Source organism: Saccopteryx leptura, chromosome 6 (assembly GCF_036850995.1).
Source record: "Saccopteryx leptura isolate mSacLep1 chromosome 6, mSacLep1_pri_phased_curated, whole genome shotgun sequence".
NCBI lineage: Eukaryota > Metazoa > Chordata > Mammalia > Chiroptera > Emballonuridae > Saccopteryx > Saccopteryx leptura.
Genome location: NC_089508.1, coordinates 37847809 through 37871271, shown reverse-complemented (window position 1 = coordinate 37871271; position 23463 = coordinate 37847809). Strand labels below are relative to the sequence as shown.

The 23463-nt window shown below is 36.9% G+C and overlaps 1 protein-coding gene across 1 annotated transcript in view; it reads right to left on the bottom strand.

Moving 5' to 3' along the window:
• KCNH5 (potassium voltage-gated channel subfamily H member 5) overlaps window positions 1-23463 on the bottom strand; it is a 314219-nt gene that overhangs the window by 73993 nt on the left and 216763 nt on the right. Inside the window, exons 9-10 of the mRNA XM_066342396.1 lie at window positions 19092-19344; window positions 2088-2284 (exon numbers count right to left, since the gene is read on the bottom strand). Coding sequence (XP_066198493.1) covers window positions 2088-2284; window positions 19092-19344 — 450 coding nt within the window. The remainder of the gene's footprint in view (window positions 1-2087; window positions 2285-19091; window positions 19345-23463) is intronic.

Below are 23463 nucleotides of genomic sequence, written 5' to 3'. Positions count from 1 at the left end.
TTCCCCCCTTTTTTCCTGAGAATAAAGTGACACTGACTGGCAATATGCTTGCTTATACATTTTGCCAAGTCATTGAGACTGTCCACCAATTTCAGAAAGGCTGAAAAAAAAATTTAAACTGACACAGGTTATAACAGGGAGTAGGTTATAAAGAGAAGAAGCCATCCGATGTAACTCACACTGGCACCTGCAAAGGCAAGTGCACCTTCCCGGGTCCCCTTATAAAAACCACACACACTTTGTTTCTAGCTTCTCTTCCTATTAGAGGTAGCCATGCTGGTATGTGCACTCGGCTCTTATAACCTGTGTGTGTGCTCGTGTATACACATGTATGTGTGCACGTGTGTGTGATATGCATGTGCTCAGATGTATGAAAAAAAGGCATGAGAGCTTTGTGATGAATTCATTTTGAAGAAGCAAAATTTATTTTCTACTGGTGAGTTCTTAATTATCTGACTTTGTGAGTTCTTAATTATCAGAACTTGCATTGCAAATATATCAGTTGGTGATTTGATATTAATCCCTCTGGGCCTGGGTTTCCTTGTATGTTTTGAAGAGAAAATAATTGCCCTTTTTTCACAGGAACATTATAAACATCAGAAGAGATTTTGTATAAACAACATGCTTTGAGGAGGACAGTGACAAATAAGGTCTCTACTGAGGACTGTAACAACAATAGATAGGGCTTTTGGGTAATCTTGCAGCATGTGAAAAGATTCCAAAAGTGGCAACAATTTAGATTGGGAAAGACTTAAAATATAAGAGCTTCAAAAATCTAACAGGCTGCCTTGTAGAAAAAGAATTTGTCATTGGTGAAGGTAGAGCATAAACCAAAGGAGACAGCTCTGCCTAATACTAAAAGGGACTGAGAGCTCCCTAACGAATAAGCAAGAAAGTTCCATATTTAGTTTACATTTGACACCCCTCTTCCACATTTATTACTACCTTAACTTTCAGTTACTTGCACAAATATATTAATATGTTTGATAAATTTGCATTTCACATAATGGTCACACTTGACTGTAGGCCCCTTGATATACAGACTCTGTTAAGTCACTGTGCTCTCGACAGCTCTTTACATTTTGTCTTGCAGGTTGTGGGTGCTCAATAACTATGTGTTAACAAAAAATATAGACTGAAAATCCTATTCAAATGCAGAACAAATATTGTGACAGCTGTACGAACATGACTCCTCCACTTATCCTCGCTCAGAACCCTGAATAGGGAATTACATGGATTTGCTTATGTTCATTACTCGGTTCCTACAGTGCAGACATTAATTCGTCTCTTGGCTTGACTTTTCTCCACTCCATCTTAACTACAGGGAAGGTTCTGTCTAATGCGGTAGTGGAAGAAAAGGCTTGTAATTTCAAAATACTTCACCATAGTAGACAGGCAATCATTTTACATGAAATTCCTTCTGTGTGGTTATCCAAATGTATATTTCATTCTTGGCAATAAAAGAGCTCTAGCCAATGTCCAATGACCTATAAATCAGAGCTAGGAGATTTTTTATGCAAATTAAATCTATGTCACATCATCAATAGAGAAAAAAATGGCAATGAAGATTAGCTTTGCAGCAGCAGTGCAAAGTAAAGGATCCCTATACCTCTTCACAGGATATGTCAGCACAGCTAAGTATTTTTTTTAATGGTGTGTTTAGAAAGAATTAACGGGGAATAAGCTTTATGAACTGATTAGTAAGTGAGAAGGAGATTTTAAAGTGAATTCGCAATGTAAAATGGGAAACCAGTTTGATTAACCTTACCAGCATAAAAAATTTACATATAGACACTAATATTAATTTTATGGCAGTATTACAAACCCTAAGAATTAGCGCAGCTTGTTTATTTTTTCATTTTTCATCTTAAATTGTAATGACTCAAATCTTTATCCATGTACTAATGGGTTCCCTCCCCCCTTAAAAGGTAAACAAAAGATAAGAAAAAAAATATATATATATATCACTTCACATTGATAGGAATGTACTTCTGCAAAATGAAATAACTTTCCAATCTTCCACTAATAGAGCACGACATATTAACCCTGTGGATACTAATAAGTGAAAGTGGATCCAGACAACATACCCGTTTCCTTAGATTGCAAGTAAGAGTGAGATTCCTTGAGAACGAGTTTGCAAACGCCGTATAAAAGTCCAGGACTTTGAGCAAGGCTTCTCGCTTGATGATGTGAAGGTCGCAGTATGTCAGTGCCCGGACATTGGCACACGCATGAGCAAGGGTAGTTTCCTTCCAGAAGATGTCACCAAATACATCACCTTTCCCTGGAAAACAGTATAAGATATGTATTCAAGCATCTACACTAGTTCTTATCCTAATCACCATTTTTATTCAGTTTCATAGATGGTATTGATCTCTTAGCATAATTTTGCACTTGAGTGTATAACCCCATCTGTACACATATAACAATTTACAGCACTTTTATTTAATATGTAAAGTAATATCGCCCTGAATTCAGTATTTGATGACAATCTGGGGTAATATGAATAAATGAAATCATATATATGAAGAAGTCAAAACCCTCATTTTTTTTTTCTTTTAAATGAATTTTTATTAATGGTAATGGGATGACATTAATAAATCAGGGTACATATATTCAAAGAAAACATGTCTAGGTTATTTTGTCATTAGATTATGTTGCATACCCCTCGCCCAAAGTCAGATTGTCCTTCGCCATCCTCTATCTAGTTCTCTGTGCCCCTCCCCCTCCCCCTAACTCTCCCCCTGTCCTCCCTCCCCCCACCCCTGGTAACCACCACACTCTTGTCCATGTCTCTTAGTCTCATTTTTATGTTCCACCAATGTATGGAATCATGTAGTTCTTGTTTTTTTCTGATTTACTTATTTCACTCCTTATAATGTTATCAAGATCCCACCATTTTGCTGTAAATGATCTGATGTCATCATTTCTTATGGCTGAGTAGTATTCCATAGTGTATATGTGCCACATCTTCTTTATCCAGTCTTCTATTGAAGGGCTTTTTGGTTGTTTCCATGTCTTGGCCACTGTGAACAGTGCTGCAATGAACATGGGGCTACATGTGTCTTCACGTATCAATGTTTCTGAGGTTTTGGGGTATATACCCAGTAGAGGGATTGCTGGGTCATAAGGTAGTTCTATTTGCAGTTTTTTGAGGAACCACCATACTTTCCTCCATAATGGTTGTACTACTTTACAGTCCCACCAACAGTGAATGAGGGTTCCTTTTTCTCCACAGCCCCTCCAACATTTGCTATTACCCGTCTTGTTGATAATGGCTAATCTAACAGGGGTGAGGTGGTATCTCATTGTAGTTTTGATTTGCATTTCCCTAATAACTAATGAAGCTGAGCATCTTTTCATATATCTGTTGGCCATTTGTATCTCTTCCTGGGAGAAGTGTCTATTCATGTCCTCTTCCCATTTTTTTATTGGATTAAAACCCTCATTTTTAACAAATATACTGCTCACAAAAATTATCACTTCATATGAAGTGATAAAATATCCCCTAATTTTTGTGAGCAGTATAGTTTCATTATCTTTTGCCACTTTAGCTTTTCCCATTCTGGCTAGAAGGAGCTAAGGAGAATTCTTAGTCTCATCCCTTCTGCTCCTCCTAGTAGAGATGACAGTAAAATGCAATATACAAGATCAACTGCTACAGCCTTTATAAATCTGGAACTGATTCAACATATATTAAACATACATTATTCAGCAACTAAGCCTTGTGCTCCAGGCAGACTACAACTCACCATGACTAATTCCCCAAGGATGCTATTCTCTCTCCATCAAGCCAAGCCTTATGCAAGTCCCCAGCCCAAGAGCTCCATCCACAGCCACAGAGCCTAAGAAGCCAAGCTGTGTGAAACACGGAGACCCACATGGTCATGCCATAAACAGTTCCAAAAAGAGTCCTCTACTGTAGAGAAATGTGGGTGTCTTTTTAAAATTCTAGAAATCTACCATTCACTTCAGAGTACATTCCAATTAGTGGAATTGGGATGCAACAGTTCATCATTCCAAATCAAGAGTACTTAGCTGCCTTCGTGTTGAGGCAGTTCCACAAGAGCCCCTGGCATATGCAGGCAAAAAAGTCATCCTACAGGCACTCTACCAAAGAGTTCTTCTTTCTTCTTTCTAATCCCAGAGATGAGCATATATCTGTTCTCATCATGAAAATTAAAGTCAGAACTGATGGGGTAAAAAGAAGAAAGATATGCAAGACAGACCACTAGAGAGAAAAAATAACATGTAACCAGAGAAGTGTGTGAGTGTGTGTGTGTGTGTGTGTGTGAAAGAGAGAGAGAAGAGACAACTAGAGAGAGAGGAGAAAAGAGGGTTAGAAGGGAGGGGAGGGGAGGACAGAGGAGAGACGGGAAGAGAGAAAGAAGTGAAAGAAAGAAGTGAAAGAAAGAAAGAAAGAAAGAAAGAAGTGAAAGAAAGAAAGAAAGAAAGAAAGAAAGAAAGAAAGAAAGAAAGAAAGAAAGAAAGAAAGAAAGAAAGATAGAAAGAAAGAAAGGAAAGAAAGAAAGAAAGAAAGAAAGAAAGAAAGAAAGAAAGAAAGAAAGAAAGAAAGAAAGAAAGAAAGAAAGAAAGAAAGAAGGAAGGAAGGAAGGAAGGAAGGAAGGAAGGAAGGAAGGAAGGAAGGAAGGAAGGAAGGAAGGAAGGAGGTAAGGAGGGAGGGAGGGAGGGAGGGAGGGAGGGAGGGAGGAAAGGGAAGGGAAGGGAAGGGAAGGGAAGGGAAGGGAAGGGAAGGGAAGGGAAGGGAAGGGAAGGGAAGGAGGGAGGGAGGGAGGGAGGGAGGAAGGAAGGAAGGAAGGAAGGAAGGAAGGAAGGAAGGAAGGAAGGAAGGAAGGAAGAAAGAAAAGGAGAAAGGTTGAGTGAGAGAGATTACAAATCCTTTGCCCACACAAGCAGTTTGAAAATCCTTAGAGAACCACAGGCACTCTGGGATACAAAAAGAAAACACGCATATCATTGAGGTGGTGATTGAAACCACCGTGTAATCATATGGTCAGCATAAAAATAACTATAATGGATATTTCATTTATCTTAAATAATCTTATTTGTTTCTGGGCCCTCAGAAATTCTTTTTAGTCTGTGACATTGTCAATTGTTTGAGAAAGAATAATTAGAAACCTGGGACCCAAATAAAGTGTATAAAGTCCCAGAGCAACACAATAACCTAAGGAGACTTTAGCTATAGAAATTTAAAAGATAAACCCTACCTCCACTTACACAGATAAATTTTAGAAATGGCATTGTCCTTAAATGAAGAATTTCAATGATACATATTCTAATTACATTATTAGAAGTTCTATTTACTTATAAAATGTTCACTGAAGTAATATTTATAATATCCAAAAATGGTAGAAATATTACAAATGAAAGTGAATAGTAAATTATGTAATATTATGCAGCCACTAAATAAATTGATAAAAAGCAACAGGGGGAAGATGGAGAAGGGTTAGGGGGATTAGTGATGATGGACAAAGACTTGACCTGGCTGGTGAACACACAACTGGTGTGCAGACATGTGTTGTGGAGTTGGGCTCCTGAAACCTGTATAATTAAGTTAACTAGTATTTCCACAATAAAATTTAGTTTTAAAAAAAGCAACAGAGGAATGTTCACATTATATAAAATAATAAAAGCAGGATATTAATCATATGCATAGTATGATATGATCTCATTTTATGCACCTTATCATACCTGTCAGGAACACACACATGTATATACAAAGCCAATACAATAAAATAGTAGGTTCTCTCTGCTTTAAGAGATAATGAATGAGTTTTATTTAGTCTTATATACAGGTATTATTTTTTGAACAGACAAGATCAACAACTGTTATATTATGATAGTCCCTGGTGCTATTAAAATAACAGAGCTTTTGAAGGGCTGCTTTCTTTGATCTACCTCTTGTTTCTCTTCCTCTTTTGTCCTTGCTATTCTTTCTATACTTGTTTTTTTCTTTTGAAGAGATAGAAAAAGTGTTACATTTTTTTCTGTTTCATTTCTGTGACCAGTTCTCATTTATCACTCATAGTAAAACCTCACAAAAATTAGGAGATATTTCAAAAATGAACATGAAGCGATTTAAGTGCTCATTAGTTTTAAACTATTTAATTTTCATGTTTAGTAACTGTAATAATCAATGCCTTTGACTCAGTAATTCCACTTCTAGAAATCTATCAAAAGGATTAGAACCAACATATGTAATCTTCACTGTAATGTTATTAAGCACAATCCCAGATTGGCATAAATAAATAAGTAAATAAATATCCAACAACAATAAAAATTCATTTTTCTACCTATTGTCAATTCGTACAGAATTAAAACTAGTTTTTCAAATAACATGCAAAAATGCTTACCTTCTAAATTTAGAAAAATAAAGATACAAAGAAGAATATGATTATGGTTATAGCTATAATAAAGTACATAAAAATAAAAGTAAAACTCCAAGACTAAATGAATTGTCAGTGAAATGACTACTTCTGTTTTTAAAGGAAAATAATCTTGATAGAACTACATGGTATTGCATTTTAATATTTTATGTTGTTCTATATAGTACATTATATGTTATTATTAATGTCAGTTGATAATAGACTGTGTTAAAAATTAAAAGGGATAAAAGACTACAAGAGAATGCATTTAAATAATTATAGCAATTGGCTTCAAATGATGTGTTTATTGCTTTTCTTCTTTCTACTTTATGTTTTCCAAATGTTTCTCTAATGAATTTGCCTAATTTAAAAATAGCAAATTATTTTCACAGATGTCCTACCTTTTTAATAAGACTAAAAATATGTGCATAAATCTATGGAATAGTCAATAAATACTCACTGATGATAAGTGCATCATCAATAAGTAAAATATGCTCAGTAAATAAAAGAATTCCCCTTACCATTTTTAATTATGGAAGCACTCAAATGTCTGTTACATATTCTATTTAACTTAACTGACAAAATTTAAATCTTTACCAGATTTCTATCAAAATTTTTTAATTCAAATAACTTATAGTTTTAGTATCTTGGAGAAATAAAAAACCTCTGATGCAGAAAGAACAGAATTAAATTAGAATATACACTCATGAAGAAAGGGCATTTTCTCTATTTTGACCATTGCCATTAACCTCAATTCCTAGAACAGTTCAGGAGCTCAACAAATATATATTTTCTAAAAATAAAATCATGTGAGAAAAGAAGAGAAAGGGAGGGAAAAAAGGAGAAAAAATGGGAAATGCAGAATTAGTGTTAGAATTGAGGCTCTACCACAAACAGTGTGACTTAGATCAGGTCACTGAGCTACCTGGATCATCACAGGTTCCTCTGACTGTATAGGGAAAAGGATAAACAAAAACTAATGCTTAAGATTCTTCTACATCTATAAGTCTATAATAAGTCAATTCAAAACCACCAACTTATATTTTCAAGATAATAGTTTGTAAGTGTCTAATTTTCAAAACAAACATTAAAAAGAACTTAAAATCTTGGGCCTCAATTCCAAATCCCATTGCAAGGTTGAAAAGTAACAGAAAAGTTAACTTACCCAACCAAAGTAAACCTTATGGCCTGTTACTGCCGTAAAAAAAAGTTTACAAGAACATAGCAGAATTAACAAATGTGGATAATTCTGCTCTCATCATCAGAATTAACATTACATAATAAGCAATACTGTTATATAACATAGATTTTCCATAAGGAATCACAATATATCAATTGGGTATTAATTCACCATTTCAAAAGGTTTTTATCCAGTTTTTTATAACACTTAATAGTCAATTCACAGTAAACTTTTATGGCCCTTCTGGGAAGATGGTTGTCATGTAAAATCAATTAATTAATTTACCACCCACTGTAGATCTGGCTAACGTCCTTCTTTAAGGAATACTGTGCACATTTACATGAAGTAATCTGCAGAAATCACAGGTTGTGGACATATGAAATTATGCATGGGCTAGCCAATATTGAAGTAGAAGTACCCTTTTCTTCATGACAAAGATTCTGCACACTCTCAGGGCTAAGAACTCCTGTTCATAATGAGTGTAGAATATCTGGTGCTAGTTTTTAGGTCAGCTCCCACTGGGTGCAAGTAGTCTTAACTATAAACAATTAGAGCTTGAGAAAACAAACCTTCTCCCAAAGCCCTAAAATTAGTAGAAAAGTTCACACTCAACATGAAAGTTGTTATTTGGACTATTAATATATGATATTTTCTCAGTTCTCTGCATTAAGTCTTATGAAGTATTTCACTCCTAAACTTCAGAAACAGGATTGTAAAATAGAAGCAAATGTGAACAATGCATAGAGTAGGAAAGTAGAAAATTTAAAGACAAGCTATTGATACAATGTAATTAAAGGAGTAATACAGATCCTGGTATGCTTGGGGATTGTTGTCTCCTGAGGTGCTGCTTTTACAGCCAGAGTGTTTTTAAATATGAGAAACGCACTATTTGGTGAGTTAATGATGTGCATAAGATAAATGCATTAAAATGATCTCAGTCGTTCATCAGTGGGTACAGCTATCTAATATAGCCAACAAATCCCTAAAAATACAGCATTTGAAGTTTACTTAGGTGGTTTCCTGTGAGTGTATGTTGGGATATAACTATGGCTCTATTTATTGATTCTTTTCTTCAATGGACTTAATTTTATTTATTAGGAAGCTCTTCACTATAATTGATTATTGCAGTAGGCTTATAAACTTTATTATATACACATGCACAAAATATATTCATTTATGAATGAACAATACTATGAGTTTTTTGTGTGACAGAGACAGAGAAACAGATAGGGACAGACACACAAGAAGGGAGATGAGAAGCATCAATTCTTCATTGAGGCACCTTAGTTGTTCATTGACTGCTTTCTCATATGTTCCTTAACCAGGGGACTACAGCAAACTGAGTGACCCTTGCTCAAGCCAGTGACCTTGGGCTCAAGCTGGTGAGCCTTGCTGAAGCCAGCAACCTCAGGGTTTTGAACCTGGCTCCTCTGCATCCCAGTCTGACGCTTTATCCACTGCACCACCACCTGGTCAGGCACTATGAGTTTTTAAAGTACACTATTTTAAGAAAAAGCAAGTGTCATAAAGTAATATTTTCAATGAAAAGAACAAAAATAACAAAATGATGAGCATTAAAATTAAGAAACTACATAGGTTATTAGAATAGAATCTTTTAAACAACTTAAAATTTATGCCCACCAATCTTTAGTGATCCATGTCCAAAGTCATTCTGTTGAAAAAATATATTAGATACATACTTGTAGACACTTTAGATATGTGAATACTTCTTATCTACCAAAAAACATCACTGATGTAGCTTATAGGTTTCTATTTACACACACAAAGAATAAGTCAAATAGTTGTTGTTATTTTTTGTTTTTGTTGTTGAGGATGATTTTTTTTTGGCTTTTCTTAAGCAAGAGAGAGAGAGATAGAGAGAGAAAGAGAGATAGGAAGGGAGAGAGATAAGAAGCATCAACTCATAGTTGTGGCACTTTAGTTGTTCATTGATTGCTTCTCATACATGCCTTGGCTGGGGGGCTCCAGCCAAGACAGTGACACCTTGCCCAACCCAGCAACCTTGGGCTTTAAGCCAGTGACTTTTGGACTCAAGCCAGTGACGGTGGATTCATGTCAATGATCCATGCTCAAGCTGGTGAGTCTCTGCCCTAGCTGGATGAGCCCATGTGCAAGTTGGTGACCTTAGGGTTTTGAACCTGGGACCTCAGTGTCCCAGGTTGATGTTCTATTTATTATGCCACCAGTTAGGTGAGCCAAGTAGCTCTTATTGTTTTCTTTTTTAAATAAGAGATTAGTCTTATATTGGTAGAGCATGGTAGCATAATCACCTTTAAGAAGGTAGAATATATTATAATACACAGTCTAGGAATCCTGAGTTTGGCAGTATTAGTATTAAGAACAAATTGTTTGTATGTAGAAACCCAAATATGTGTGCAAATGAAGAAAGTATATAGCATATTATTTAAAAATCCAAGATAAAGACTAACTTGAAAAACAGTGAGATCTTGAAACTCTTCTGTTTTCTTTTCCAAAGAAAGCATTTGCAGTTGATGCTTATAATAATGCTCCTATTACAACTAAGTCTTAAAACTTTCACATGTGGGAGAAGTTATGGCTGCCCTATTCACCCCATTTAATTAATGAGTCAAGTGTCCTAACACTGCCTTTAAGTTGGAATGTGTTCTTTGTGCTGTGCAGAGTAGAGACATGCAAGACATAAAAATCCGGCTTTTAGGAGTTTTAAATTTTGTAAGAGAAACATGGAAAAAATTATAAAATGGGGGGTTCTATAGGACCAGGATAGGCAAAGAATGCACGTACACACACACACACACACACACACACACACAAACACACACACACACAATTGTTTTGAACTTGAGGGGATTCAGAAAAGACTTTACAAAGAAGGTAGTGTTTGAGTTTAATCATAGCTGACCCTCAAGGACAAGGGTGACATAGGTGGTCGACAAAACAGTATGAGCACAATCTGCTGAGGAAATGATAGCCCACTACCCTAGAAACCTACGGGAGACAGAGAGAGAGCCAAGTTCAGAGGAGGAAATGGGACCCAAGAGGGAGAACTTTGAATGCCATGCAACAAAGCCTTTTTAATCCAGCTTTAAAGAGGGAACTTCTAAAAGATTTCACATAAAGAGAGTCATGACTTGTCCAGTGCTTTAAAAACAGGACTAATAACAGTGTGAAACGTGGAAAAGGGAGCACTGTTGAAAGACTATTCACTTTACTGTGAAACAATAATATGGTATTTCACAGATTACAAACATGTAATTTCACCTTGTAACCACAACCATCTCATTGGGAGTTAAAGCAGTGACAATAAGAAGAAAGGGAGAGAAAGAATAGTTATGATAGTAGAAAAAATAAAGCTCTATCACATGCCTATTGATTGAGTGGAGTAGGAGTGACCCATTTAAGGTACTCTAGGAAAGAACGGTAAATCAAGAATTTCATATCCCACCAAATTGATTTTCGAGTATAAAGGACACAAACGGTATCACTAAAATTAAAGAACTTGGTATTGTTCCCACAGATTTTTCCTAAGGAGTTTCTTAGTGAAAATGCTTCAATCAAAATACCTAGGGAGACACTAACATAAAGACTAGTGGTAGGACTAATAGTTATTTGTAAGACTAAGACTAAATAAGGTTGTCTGGGAAAATGCAGATGAAGCAATAACTGGATGTCAGGACCTCAAGTAAACAAAGAGCAATAAGAAAAGCAGGCCAAGCAGCCTCCCCACCACCTCCACCACAGATCATCAACACTTAAGGGAAAGGAGGACGGCTCAGCATAAGAACTGAGACAGGACACAAGACAAGGACAGATTCAAGGAGTGGAGAAAGTGATCCCATCTCTTCATGGAAAGAACTGCAAAGATCTGTGGCATTCTTGCAACCCTGGAGCATTCCTGAAGGCTTCATTTCCACTTTAACAACTACCAAGTAGAGGACTCTGCACTCTTCTAGGACCAAGATGGAAGACCCATAAACAGAACTTAGAATCTCCACCTTGTGTTGTGAGGGTGCATGAGCTCGCCCCCATCCTAAACACCTGCCTAGTGATGAACAAGGCACTTGGAAGATGACCATATTTTTAGATACTTAGTAGCTCATTAACCATCTCATACTCAGGTAATGTTTGGTGAAGGATTTTGTAACACATAATGGAATGATACTTAACAGTGTTGTTGGAAAAACATTTTTTAATAAAAAGAAACAAACTGGCAAATTAACATAGGTCCTTTCTTTTCTATCAAGATTAAGTCAAACAGTCGTATCATTTCAAAATTGTATCTAAAAAGTCCTGTTAGACACGGGGTGTAAAGAGATGTTTTGTGGAATTGGAAACCTGAAACACATATGATTATGTTAACTAGTGTCACCCTGATAAATATAATTTAAAATTAAAGCAAATTAAATTAATAAAAAGTCCTGTTAGAGGAAGCATTGCATTTGTAATGTTCTGGTTAAGAGAATGGGCATAGAGTCAGACAGATCTAGGTTAAAATCTGGTGCCTACCACTTATTTTTCAGCTGTGACCTGGGTGAATCATCTGATAGTGAAGAGCTTTGGTTTCTTCATCCAAGATGACTACAGCAAGTACATTCTGCACAGAATTAACTAAAGGATATGATGTAATAATGCATATAAAATAATAAGTACTCAATAATTATTGGTATCTAAATCAGACAGACTTTCAGAGGGGCCTGAAGTGCATTTTTCAAAAATATATCTTAAAAGTTTTGATAGGAAATATTAAAAATCAAAATGTATTTACAAACTTTAAATTTTATATAAGCCTCGGAGAGGTCATTTACTAATTATGAATATGATTTTCTTTCTCTAAGGCCCTTTCAACTCCTAAATGTTTGTTTTCTGATAAAAATAATTCTGTGTGAAACTAGCCATTACAGTTGATGTTGATGGCAAAAGTGATGCCACTTTTGGAAATTAAAGATTGGCACTGGACTGTTGGCTCAGTAATAGAGCATCGGCCTGGCCTGTGGATGCCCTGGGTTTGATTCTTGGTCAGGGCACACAGGAGAGGCACCCATCTGCTTCTCCACCCCTCCCCCTCTCACTTCTCTCTCTCTCTCTCTCTCTCTCTCTCCCCCCCCCCCTTCCCTGTCTTTCCCTTTTGAAGCTATGGCTTGAGCCTCCACTTCAGACATTAAGAAGAGCTTGGTTGAGCAACGGAGCAACACCACAGATGGGCAGAGCATTACCCCCTAGTGGGCTTGCTTGGTGGATCCCAGTTGGGGTGCATGCGGGAGTCTGTCTCTGCTTCCCTTACTCTCACCGAATTAAAAAAAAAGAAAGAAATTAAAGATAAATCCCCTTCCATAGATATAAAGAAAAGAGTATTTTATTATAAAGAGTTTTGAGTGACCTGATATATTTAACATTTAGTCCTTCTTATTCTCCTTGTTCAAAGTGCCCAATTAACAACAGGAAAATATTTTCTGTCCATGATAGCTCTCTGCTAAAGCCAGAGTCTTAGCCAAATGCATTTTACTGTGACCATCTAGACAAAAGAAAAACAGAGGGTAGCCAGCATCTCAAAATAAAACCTAAAGGAAATGGCAACAGAACACAACATATTTTCACAGGTACACAGAACTAGAACAATTATGAAAACAGCTTAATAGCCAAACAACTGGCCAGAAAAATTGGCTTACTGAACTTTTACTGAGAATCTACCCAAGGAGGTGCATCACAGATGACAGAGACAAAAACGAGCAAGACATTTCAAGGGTTCACAATGCAGTAGGAGGACAAAGAGGCAAGTGACCAAAGGAAGAGGGGCTAAGAACCCGGAGTGGGCATGCCGCGAAAGGCCAGAATACAAGCCCCTAGTCCAGGGCTAAGAACCCAGAGTGGGCATGCCGCGAAAGGCCAGAATACAAGCCCCTAGTCCAGGGCTAAGAACCCAGAGTGGGCATGCCGCGAAAGGCCAGAATACAAGCCCCTAGTCCAGGGCTAAGAACCCGGAGTGGGCATGCCGCAGAAGGCCAGAATACAAACCCCTAGTCCAGGGCTAAGAACCCGGAGTGGGCATGCGCGGAAGGCCAGAATACAAGCCCCTAGTCCAGGGCTAAGAACCCGGAGTGGGCATGCCGCAGAAGGCCAGAATACAAGCCCCTAGTCCAGACAGAGGCAATAGGGGAAGAATAAAAGAAGACGAGTGAGCAAGAGACGGACAACTAAAAAGGGGAGAAAAAGGTGTTCTCCACAAGGAAGCAGGATGGGCCCAGGCTTGTGTGGAGAGAAGACTTGGTGGTACTCAGGAAGCTCCCGGCAATTCAGTGTGGGGAGAAGAGTGAGGGCAGGAGTGGCACAAGTCAGGGGAGAAAGGGGGACAGAGATCAAGACCTAAAAGGCCTTACAGGTCATGCTAGTACTTACATCTTATCCCCAAGCCGCTAAAGAAGCTGATCCAACCAATGAAAGTGACATAATAAGTGATATCTTAGGAAGATTACTGCAGTGGCAGCACAACACAAAAATTGGAGGTTAAAGCTGATGACAGATTGCAAGCAGATCGGCCTTTCAGATGGCAGCCATGGCCCAGGACCAAAATTTTAAGCACAGTGGTCCTGGGAAGGAATATTAAAGATAGGATAAAGAGATACCAAGGAGATAGAATACACAAGACTCAGTCTTGAAGGATGGTAAGGAGAAGGTTTGAACTTGAGTCTAAACGACCAAATTATAAAGACTCATTTTTATCCAGAAATCTATAGGCTGAAGAACTCTAAAGTGTATAATTTGAACCAGGGATTAAATGATGTTTTAATCACAACTTCGAAAGTTTAAACCAAAACAAGCATGTATTTAAAAAAAAACAAAAAACAAATACTAGTTGCCCTTTATAAGAATGTCTGAATTAACTATGTAAGTTCATCACCATCATATGTAGAGCAAACCTACCAGGTTCACAGTTCAGTATCGCAAAACATAGAAAAGTAGATGCAAAAGAAATTTTGCTGGGGCTTGGAAAAGTCATTTTAAGGATTTAAAATGCAAAGCACTTGACTTCTAATAGCAAGTATACAGGAAGAAATCTTAAGCACAGAATAGAAGTCACATTTTCTCAGTCTCAAAATAGAAAAATATTATTCATTCACATAAGATTTTTTCTCTTTTTGCAATAAAAATAAGAAGCACATTTGTCATTCTGAGAGCCATAAAGTATATGTTTTCTTTGATAATGCACAAATATTTATAAGACATGGACTGATTGTAATTAAAATGGAATCTTAACCCAGGTACTAGAAATTACCTTTTTATGCTATTAAGTTTATTTAATTTTGTCTTTCCCTTTCTCACTTACGCCCCCTTTCCCTGACCCTATAACAGTATCTAACTGCTCCATCCAAACTGCACATAAACAAGCACAGTTTTCTGGTGAATTTGAAGTTATAATTAAAATACTTAGCTACAAATTGTCTTATATTAATGCTTCCAATCATATGATTCTATATTCAGTAACCACAGGAAAGACAAACTGTAAATGCAGCAAAACAAATATCTTAGAAGCTGGGCCTATTGTTAATAGGGAAATGCCATTTTTATAGTTTCTAAAGATACAATATACTCTGTTGAGTCTCTTAGAAGTAACCAGGCTCTTTTAGCCATACAAATAAATCTGTTCACATTAGGTAATTATAGGTTAGGAACTAAAAAGCAAGAAGATATTAAAGAATATAAAATATTAGGTGTGCATTATGAACTTAATTTAGAATTCTTTGTGTTTTATAAAAAGTGGGAAGTTAAAAAAAAAAAGTGGAGGTATAAGAACTGAAAGAACTTCAAGTTGAAAAAAGACATGAACTGCAATTATCTTCATCTGCCCTATTTAGAAAAACATCTCGAAGCCATCCTCCAGTGTTAAAAAAAGAAGGTATTTGTTGACTACATTTTTTTTATCTTTCCTTTAATTAGTTATGCTTCAGTAATTATTCATTAACCACCTTAGGACTTTTGACACACTAAGAATAATGTACCTACCAAGAGATTGTTTAGAGGCAACGATCCAAAAAATAAAATTGCACCTGGTTTTTGGATTCAGAGATCTTAATTAATTTTAAAATCACCTCCTTTCTCTACCTTTCAACCAGCAAACAAATCAGTGTAAAGAGAGAGCAAGACCTGCTTATTTAACGGAGACAGATACTCATTTTTCCAAGTGTATTTAGATGTGAGGAATGAGAAAGGATTTATTTCAATGTTCAAAGCCACAATTTACAATGAAGACATAACAGTTATGAATATCTGTGCACAGCAACAACCGCTATAAAACACAAACTACAGGAGACGCAAGGAGACAGAGATAAAGCCTGTTAACAAGAAGATGCTTTAACGTGCCACTCTTCATTCAAAGATAGATCAAGAAGAGGAAAAAAACAAGTAAAGGTATAGAAGACCTAATCGACTTACTCAATAAGGTAAAAAAAACCCTAAGGATATTTATCAAACTTTGCACCCTGATTATTTTTGGAACATTTCACTATGTTTGTAATCATTCCAAAAGTAAGCTACCAAAAAAATTACAAGAAGGAGGAGAAGGAGAAGACAGAGGAGGAGGCAGAGGGGAGGGGAAAAGAGGGGAAGAGAGGATGAAAGGGAGGGAGGGGAGGAAGGAGGGGAAGGAGAGGAAAGGAGAGGAGAGAGGAGGGGAGGAGAAGAAGAAAAAGAGGAGGAACTGGAATAGACAGTAATCAAAATGTCAGGAGTAACTATTTTTCTCTCCTTTCTTTAAACAATTAAGCAATCTTGAGCATTAAAGAAACCCCTCCCCTCATTTTTAGTCATAAAATAAAGTATCCCTAATTTAGACAAGTCTGAGAACATACACTCTCAATGGAAACCACACTGAGAAGTCACCAAATAAAGCCAAGTGTGATGCTTTGCAAGTCAAGACGCTGTCTCAGTTAAGGAAGGCCCTTCTAGCAGTTTCCAGGCCCTTCTAGCAAAGTATGGGCAGGAGCAGGCACCCAGCTTCAGCAGCCTGGAAGGTGGAACCTGCAGATGGTGTGAATACAAGGAGGCTCTGGGCCATGGCGGACACCCCATTTGGGGCATGTAGCGCAGTCGTCTCTCTCTTGCAGCCCCACACTCATCTTCTGCAGAAAGTCACCAGCAGTGTGCAATCCTAGTACACAACCCCCTCACATTGCCTGTCCTGCAAACCCAGGCTGGAGGAACGCTCAACACAGGCACAAGTTCCTGAAGCTTGTCTCCGCATCTGTCTCTTCAGGGATCATCCAAATCACAGACTGGAAGAGGGTAGGCAGGGTCTTTGCTGGGACCCATGGCACCAAGGCAACCCCAGGGACCCACTTGCAGCCTCTGCCAGCATCATGCCTTCCTGCCCTTCCCTGCCTACTTCTGCCTTGGGGGCAACCATTTCCAGGTCAAATCATTTAAAAAAAAAAATATGACTGCTTTTTTTTGGCTGACCTAAGCTTTGTTAGAGGCCCATGGAAAAACAAACGGAAGGTTGCCAGAGAGGTATATACATAATTTGACTCAGTAAGCTCAGAGATAAAAAGTTACTGAATCCTCAGATTTTTGAAGAGGATAAACAAACAGCACACACTCAAGGAAATAAAATGTGACAGATATATGATGAGATTGGTCCAATACCCAGAGGCCCTGTGTTCATTTTTACTGTGTCTATGGGCAAAACCAGCTCCCATTATATTTTAAAAGGAAAAGAAAATGCGTTTTTGTCTGTCTCACTGAGCAAATGATTGCAGCTTAGCAGACCCAGCGCCACACTCGGCGCTCTTTCCAGCCTTCTTTTCAGAAAAGAAGTTACCAGGGCGAGGCTGTAATGAAGACCATGGAGCAAAGCAAATGGCAATGAGTACACAGAGGAGGTAATTTATCACAACGGCCGGCCCTCACTTTAATATATTGGATGTCTGTTCCCCCACCCACCATTGATATGAACATGCAGGAAAAGAAAAGACACCTGTTTGGGGCTTGTGTTTTATCTTCTTCTGTAAGCACACAACGATGGTTGTGTGTACGTGCTTTCTTTTAGCTCAAAGGATTGTGCTGACAAAATGTATACTTTTTATGAAGGATTATATACAACTGCTTTATACTCTAGGAAACAAAGCATTAAACACACCCACAGTGCTGGCTCTGAAATGCTGTGTGAATTTTTCTTGCCCGAAAAAATCGAAAATAGGAAGAGTTGCTAAGTGAAATTTAACCATAACCGCCGTAGTATTTCTACACAGTTAAGAAAAGATTTACAAACAATAGTGCTCAGTCATTGGCAACCCTGTACTGTTTTCTCTAACCCTTACAAATTTTACAGGGTCTGATTTTCTAGGAAGGGTCATTGTTTCTCGGTGCTCAATTCTATCTTTGCCAAAAACTGTGCTTTTTGAAGTCAGTTCTTCATTTCTTTGCTGCATTTTGCTTTTGCAGTTGCTAAAATGCATCAGTCAATCTTGTACTTACAAGAGTAAGCGGCACTCAAGCTATGCAGGTTGACCTCAGAAGCTAAAAAATCCAATAGTTTAAAATTGAGCTCATTTTTCATGAGACACAAGCCAGGAAAAATGTGATCAAAATGGAGTTGACATCCTGCAATTCTAACTTATTTTACTTGAGGAAAAAACCAGGGATAATTCTCCTCTGACCTCATTATTGCTTCCTTTTATATCTATGTAGAATTCAAGAACTTGCTGCTGATATTTGAGCAAAAAAAAAAAATCTAAAATATTACTTGGCATTTGTTCTATCAATATGAATATTTAACATTGTTCCCAAACATGTAATTTTAAAAACGTTTTGACATGTACAGGCACTGTTACTGCTTTTTTGTTAGTACAACTAACTACCAAGTGCCTAAATTTTAGAATGAATTTATTATTAGCCAAATAATTTTCCTGGTTTATAAATGGAAAAAAAAACAGCTTTAAAGACCTAAATTTACTTGCATTGTGATTACTCCAATATAATGGGTCAAATTCGTTTATCTCTTCATCACTTCACTCACTACTTAAGTCTACTCTAATGACATAAAAATATTGAGAGTAGCTTATCTGTACTCAAACCCTAACTCATTTACTAACTGGCTGGGCAAATCACTAAACTCTTTTGGGCCTCACTGTGCTCACCTCTAAAGGAAAGTGTTGAATTATACAGGTTCTGTAGCCCCCTCTGAGACTAATATTCTAGATTACTAACCTGACAATCATTCCTCAAGCCATTTTCACACTTACTAACATGGAGGTACAGCCACATTAGGTTATGATAAGCTCTAGTCTAAAAGGTACTGTCCTATTGTTGCCAAATAAAGTGTCATCAAACCCTCACGCGGCCCTTAAGCTTTGACAAATACTATTATTGTTCCTGCTGAAACAGCATTACTAGTTTTCACTAAGATTCATCATCTCATAAGTGACCCAATTTCCTAAGTGAGCAAGCAAAGAAAATTTCTCTTAAGAAACCCGAGAAGCAAAATCTCTAAAACTGTTATGCACTTGCTACTACATTAGGAAAGTTCACAGTACCTAAAATAGCCACCACCTCATCATCCTGGATGACTTCCAAGGATCCTGACACCACAAAGCAGAGAGCATCCACACTTTCTCCTGCGTGGTAAATGAGGTCCCCAGGAGCGCAGTGGATAGTTTGGAATTCTACCGCCAAGGCGCGCAGGCACCCATCACTGGCCAATCGGAAAGCAGGGTGTTCATTAAAAACCTTCCGGTTCAGATGAACACAGATGTCAGCTCTCATGTCCTTGGGGCAGATGGAAAGAACCTAAAGAAAATGAAAGTTGCATAAGTGAAAAGAGCTATTGCAGAAAAAAAATGTCATCCAACAAATATTTATTGACTATGAAAAGGTCTGCTACACACTCGACTAGATACTGAGAGGAAAAGTTTAAAACACAGCTCTGCTCTCTAGGACCAAATAATCCAGTGAGATGGGCTGATGAGCATGTGAGCTATTATAAGACAGAACCACATGCAAAGCTTGGAGAGGGGTATGGGTATTTCTGTAGAACAAACACAGTCCTAAAGGAATTAGGAAGCATCTCAGAAAATATATATATAATTTCACTTAAGAGCCAAATACAATAGGACATTAAAATTCATTTTAGTCCAGTCTCTGGTTTAGAATTTTTTATAACTAAATTGAAATTCAGGATAATGTACTTTATTCCACACTAGAAGTAGATTTACAGAAACCAGTTATAAGAAAACAGAATCAACAAAAAGCATCCTTGCAACTTCACATACTGTCACTGGCTGATATAACTCCACTTTTAATGTGTGCTTTTCCTACCCTGAATGTTTTTTGGTTGTTTTTTTTTTTTTTAAATGAATTTATGTCCAAGACTTGACAAGTGTATTCACCAGCCTTCTGTAGGGCTTAGGCAACTGCAAATGTCAATGCCAGCAAGTTGGGCACATCATTCTGCTAGCAGCCCTTGCATTCTGGTCTTTGACTCCAAAAGACTGCTGGAGGCAACAACAGAATTTAAGCTCTAGGCATCCCTTAGAAGAACCAGGGCTAGAGAGCTTTTATTGCCACTAGCTTTCAAACAGGGCAATTAAAGACCCAGATTAAAACGGACATTATCATCATATTTAATCAGAGCATCATCAAGCAAGATGTGATTACAGAAGTCAGTACCACCCACTTGAAAGATGCACGTGGAAACTCACTTAGAATCTTCTCCCAATACCCTCAGTGCACTATTCTTTATAATCAGAAATGATTTCCGTTGCTAAGCTTTCTACCCCTCAAGTTGAAGTCTAAGTTGATTTTTTCCCCTCATTAAGTTATACTGAATAATGTTTCAATATAAGTTTTCTTTCCCATGTTAATTGCATTTTAACTTTAAAAAAAAAAATGACCTGAAGCTTAAAATAATCCCCTGATTATTCCTTTTATTTGGAGATCACTATTAATGAAAAGTTGGTTACTTCCCTGTAGAAGACAAGCCCATTGTCAATGTAAAGACCATTAATTAAATTATGCTTTCAGTATTCTTTCCCCTAACCATTCCTAAAATTGTATAATTGTATATCTCATTTCACATGTTTCTTCATACTGCTTTGAATTACTATAGGCAATAGCAATCAACTCATCCAACTTTCTAAAAACAAAAATCTCATCTTTGAAGAAAAGAATGCTTAGGCCATGACCAGGTAGTTCAGTAGACACAGTGTCACCCCTGAACACAGAGGTTGTGGGTTCAATCCAGGGTCAGGGCACTTATGAGAAGCAGCCAAAGGGTACACAACTAAATGGAACAACTAGGTTGAACAATGAGTTGATCTCTCTCTCTCTCTCTCTCTCTCTCTCTCATCAATGGGAAATATTTTAAAGAAAAGAAAAGAATGCCTAACAGAACTTCAGAAGCAACTGGTACTTTCTTGTCATATCAGTTGTTTTCCATAACAACATAAGGTTTTCTTTAACATATTAATATTCAGTGACCTCTGACAACATTAGTCATTCATAGGCACTCTCTAAGTTTCTACAATGGGACACGCCACTGCATTAAGCCCTGGAACTAGAGGGATAAATAAGCTACTTTATTCACCTTGGAGGAGCTAACCATGTAGTAGGGAGAGTTAGGCATGTAAAGAGGCAATGATAATACAATGAAAAAAGTGATAGGGCACGGTCAGGCAACACAGGGCACCGGCTGATTAGAAATCATTTCTTATGACTTAGAGGTAGCATAAAAGATAGGGCTCAAGAGGACATAGGTCTGGGTGCAAATCTATCACTTCCGTAACCTAAGTTATTTAATCTCTCTAAATCTCATCTGGGAAATCAGTTGATGGTGTTTATTTCATAGTCTCATTACAGTAATTAAATGAAAGGCTTAAGGTTAGCCCAGTTTAACCTCATATACATGGCAAGGGCTAAAGAAAGGCATGCTTCTATTATCCTTACTGAAAATGAATAGTCCTACAAAGTTTACTGTCACGTTAGCTCCCCACAAAAGCAATTTGCTGTTTTTCATTTTCTGCCCCTGTCTAAATTCTGTATCTTCACTGGCTGATGAGATTCCAGGCAAAATTTAGAAAATATTTCAGCATGAACCTAAAGATATTTTAAGCTCTAGCTAATGTTAATATTTTTCTCAAGTTGAAAATAAAATTAGTACTAGGAAAGCAAAACAGTAAAAATAATTTTAAAATACATACATACTAACATTATACTGAATAGCTTAATGGAAAAATGGATCATTTATTCTATTCCATTTACCTTACAAGATTTTTATTGTTTAGATTCATTTTGGTAATAGTCATTTTATGTCCTTTTAATTATTTCTTTCAGGATTCATGCTGCAAATGAAATCTTCTAATGTTAGCAACATTCTGTGTTTAGTGGCATATCAAAAGAGGATTTTTATTATTTTAAGTGCATCTTCTTTTTTTTGTTTTGCTTCCTACACGGATTTATTATTTTGATTGATGGTATATATTACTAAAGTCTAGATATTATAAATTGACAAGTTAAAACTTAATGTTAAAATAGGCCAAAGCCACACCCACTCTGTCCCCATCCCTAAATAGTGTGTTTGTGTTAACATGTTGTTTCTGTCATGCAAATATGAGGCAGTAATGAAAGTCTCAGGTAATAAAAATTTAATTTCAATTGATAAAATAAAATTAGCATTAAAGATGATGCTAAGACCTGGCCCATTCATCCCAATTGCAATGTACTCTGTCTTAAATGTCATATTCAATCTCTCATAAGTTTCTTAATGGGTATCTCATTCTTGTAAGCAAATAAAATTACATTTCAGTAGAACATGTTCAAGTTAGTGACTATTTGTCTCCAAGATTGGTTATTTATCCCCTTTTCATATCAGGATACTTATCAATTAAAGTAGATTTTTAATGGTTTTCTCTTTGGGAGAGCTATGGCTATATATTAAGAATCACTTTTTGAATGCCCTGATCTGGAAAAGAAAGCTCTTTTGAAATTATTTATGATATCATTTCCATTAAACAAAAGTTCAGGAGTTATCTTAACAGATGTCCCTTAGGCTCAAAAGGTCTAATCTTAACACTCTAACTAGAATACTCTTAGTAAAACACGAATACAATCATGTCATCTCACTTTCTTAAAATATCCAATGGCCTGCTCCTCCAGGTAAAGCCAAACTCCTAACCAAGCATACAAAGCTATTTATGATGGGAGCCTACTCCAGCCACATCTCTTACTACCTTGCTCCAGCCCTGCATTCAGTCACACCATCTTTCTCACCTCTCTGAACCTGCCATATTTTCTCATGACTCTGCCTTTATACATGCTGCTTCTTCTGATTGACATATCCCATCATCCCCCTTCTCTGCCCAGTCACCTCTGATTCACTCACAAAGCACAGCCCATCCCTCTCTCTGCCATAAAATCAATTTATGAACAGCTCTATCATAGAATTCAGTAATGTATAGAAAGGGAAAATGACAGTAAGAGATGTTTTGATATGTAATTTTTTTTAAAAAAAGTAATAACACACAAGAGTAACATTAAAGTATTACAGAGTAAGGATTTCAAATTTTTATTTTCAGCAGTATTCTTTGGCTTTTTAAAAATTAATTTTAACAGGGTGACATTTTTCTTTATGCCCAGTATATAAAGCAGATACAAGCAGAATTATGCAGGTAAGGCAGACTCTGAGCCAGGGCTCCATAGGGATACATTCATTCATTCATTTAACTCATAGCTATCTAGTGTTAGGTATGTGTTAATTACATGCTGGCTACTATGTATGTCATCTAGATCTCTGAGCAAAAACTAACATAGTGCCTGCCTCCCTTTTAATAAGGAATAGCTTGAAAAATCACAGTTTTTATCAATGTCTCATTTTAAAGATAAGGCAAATGTATAGCATAAACGTTATGTGGT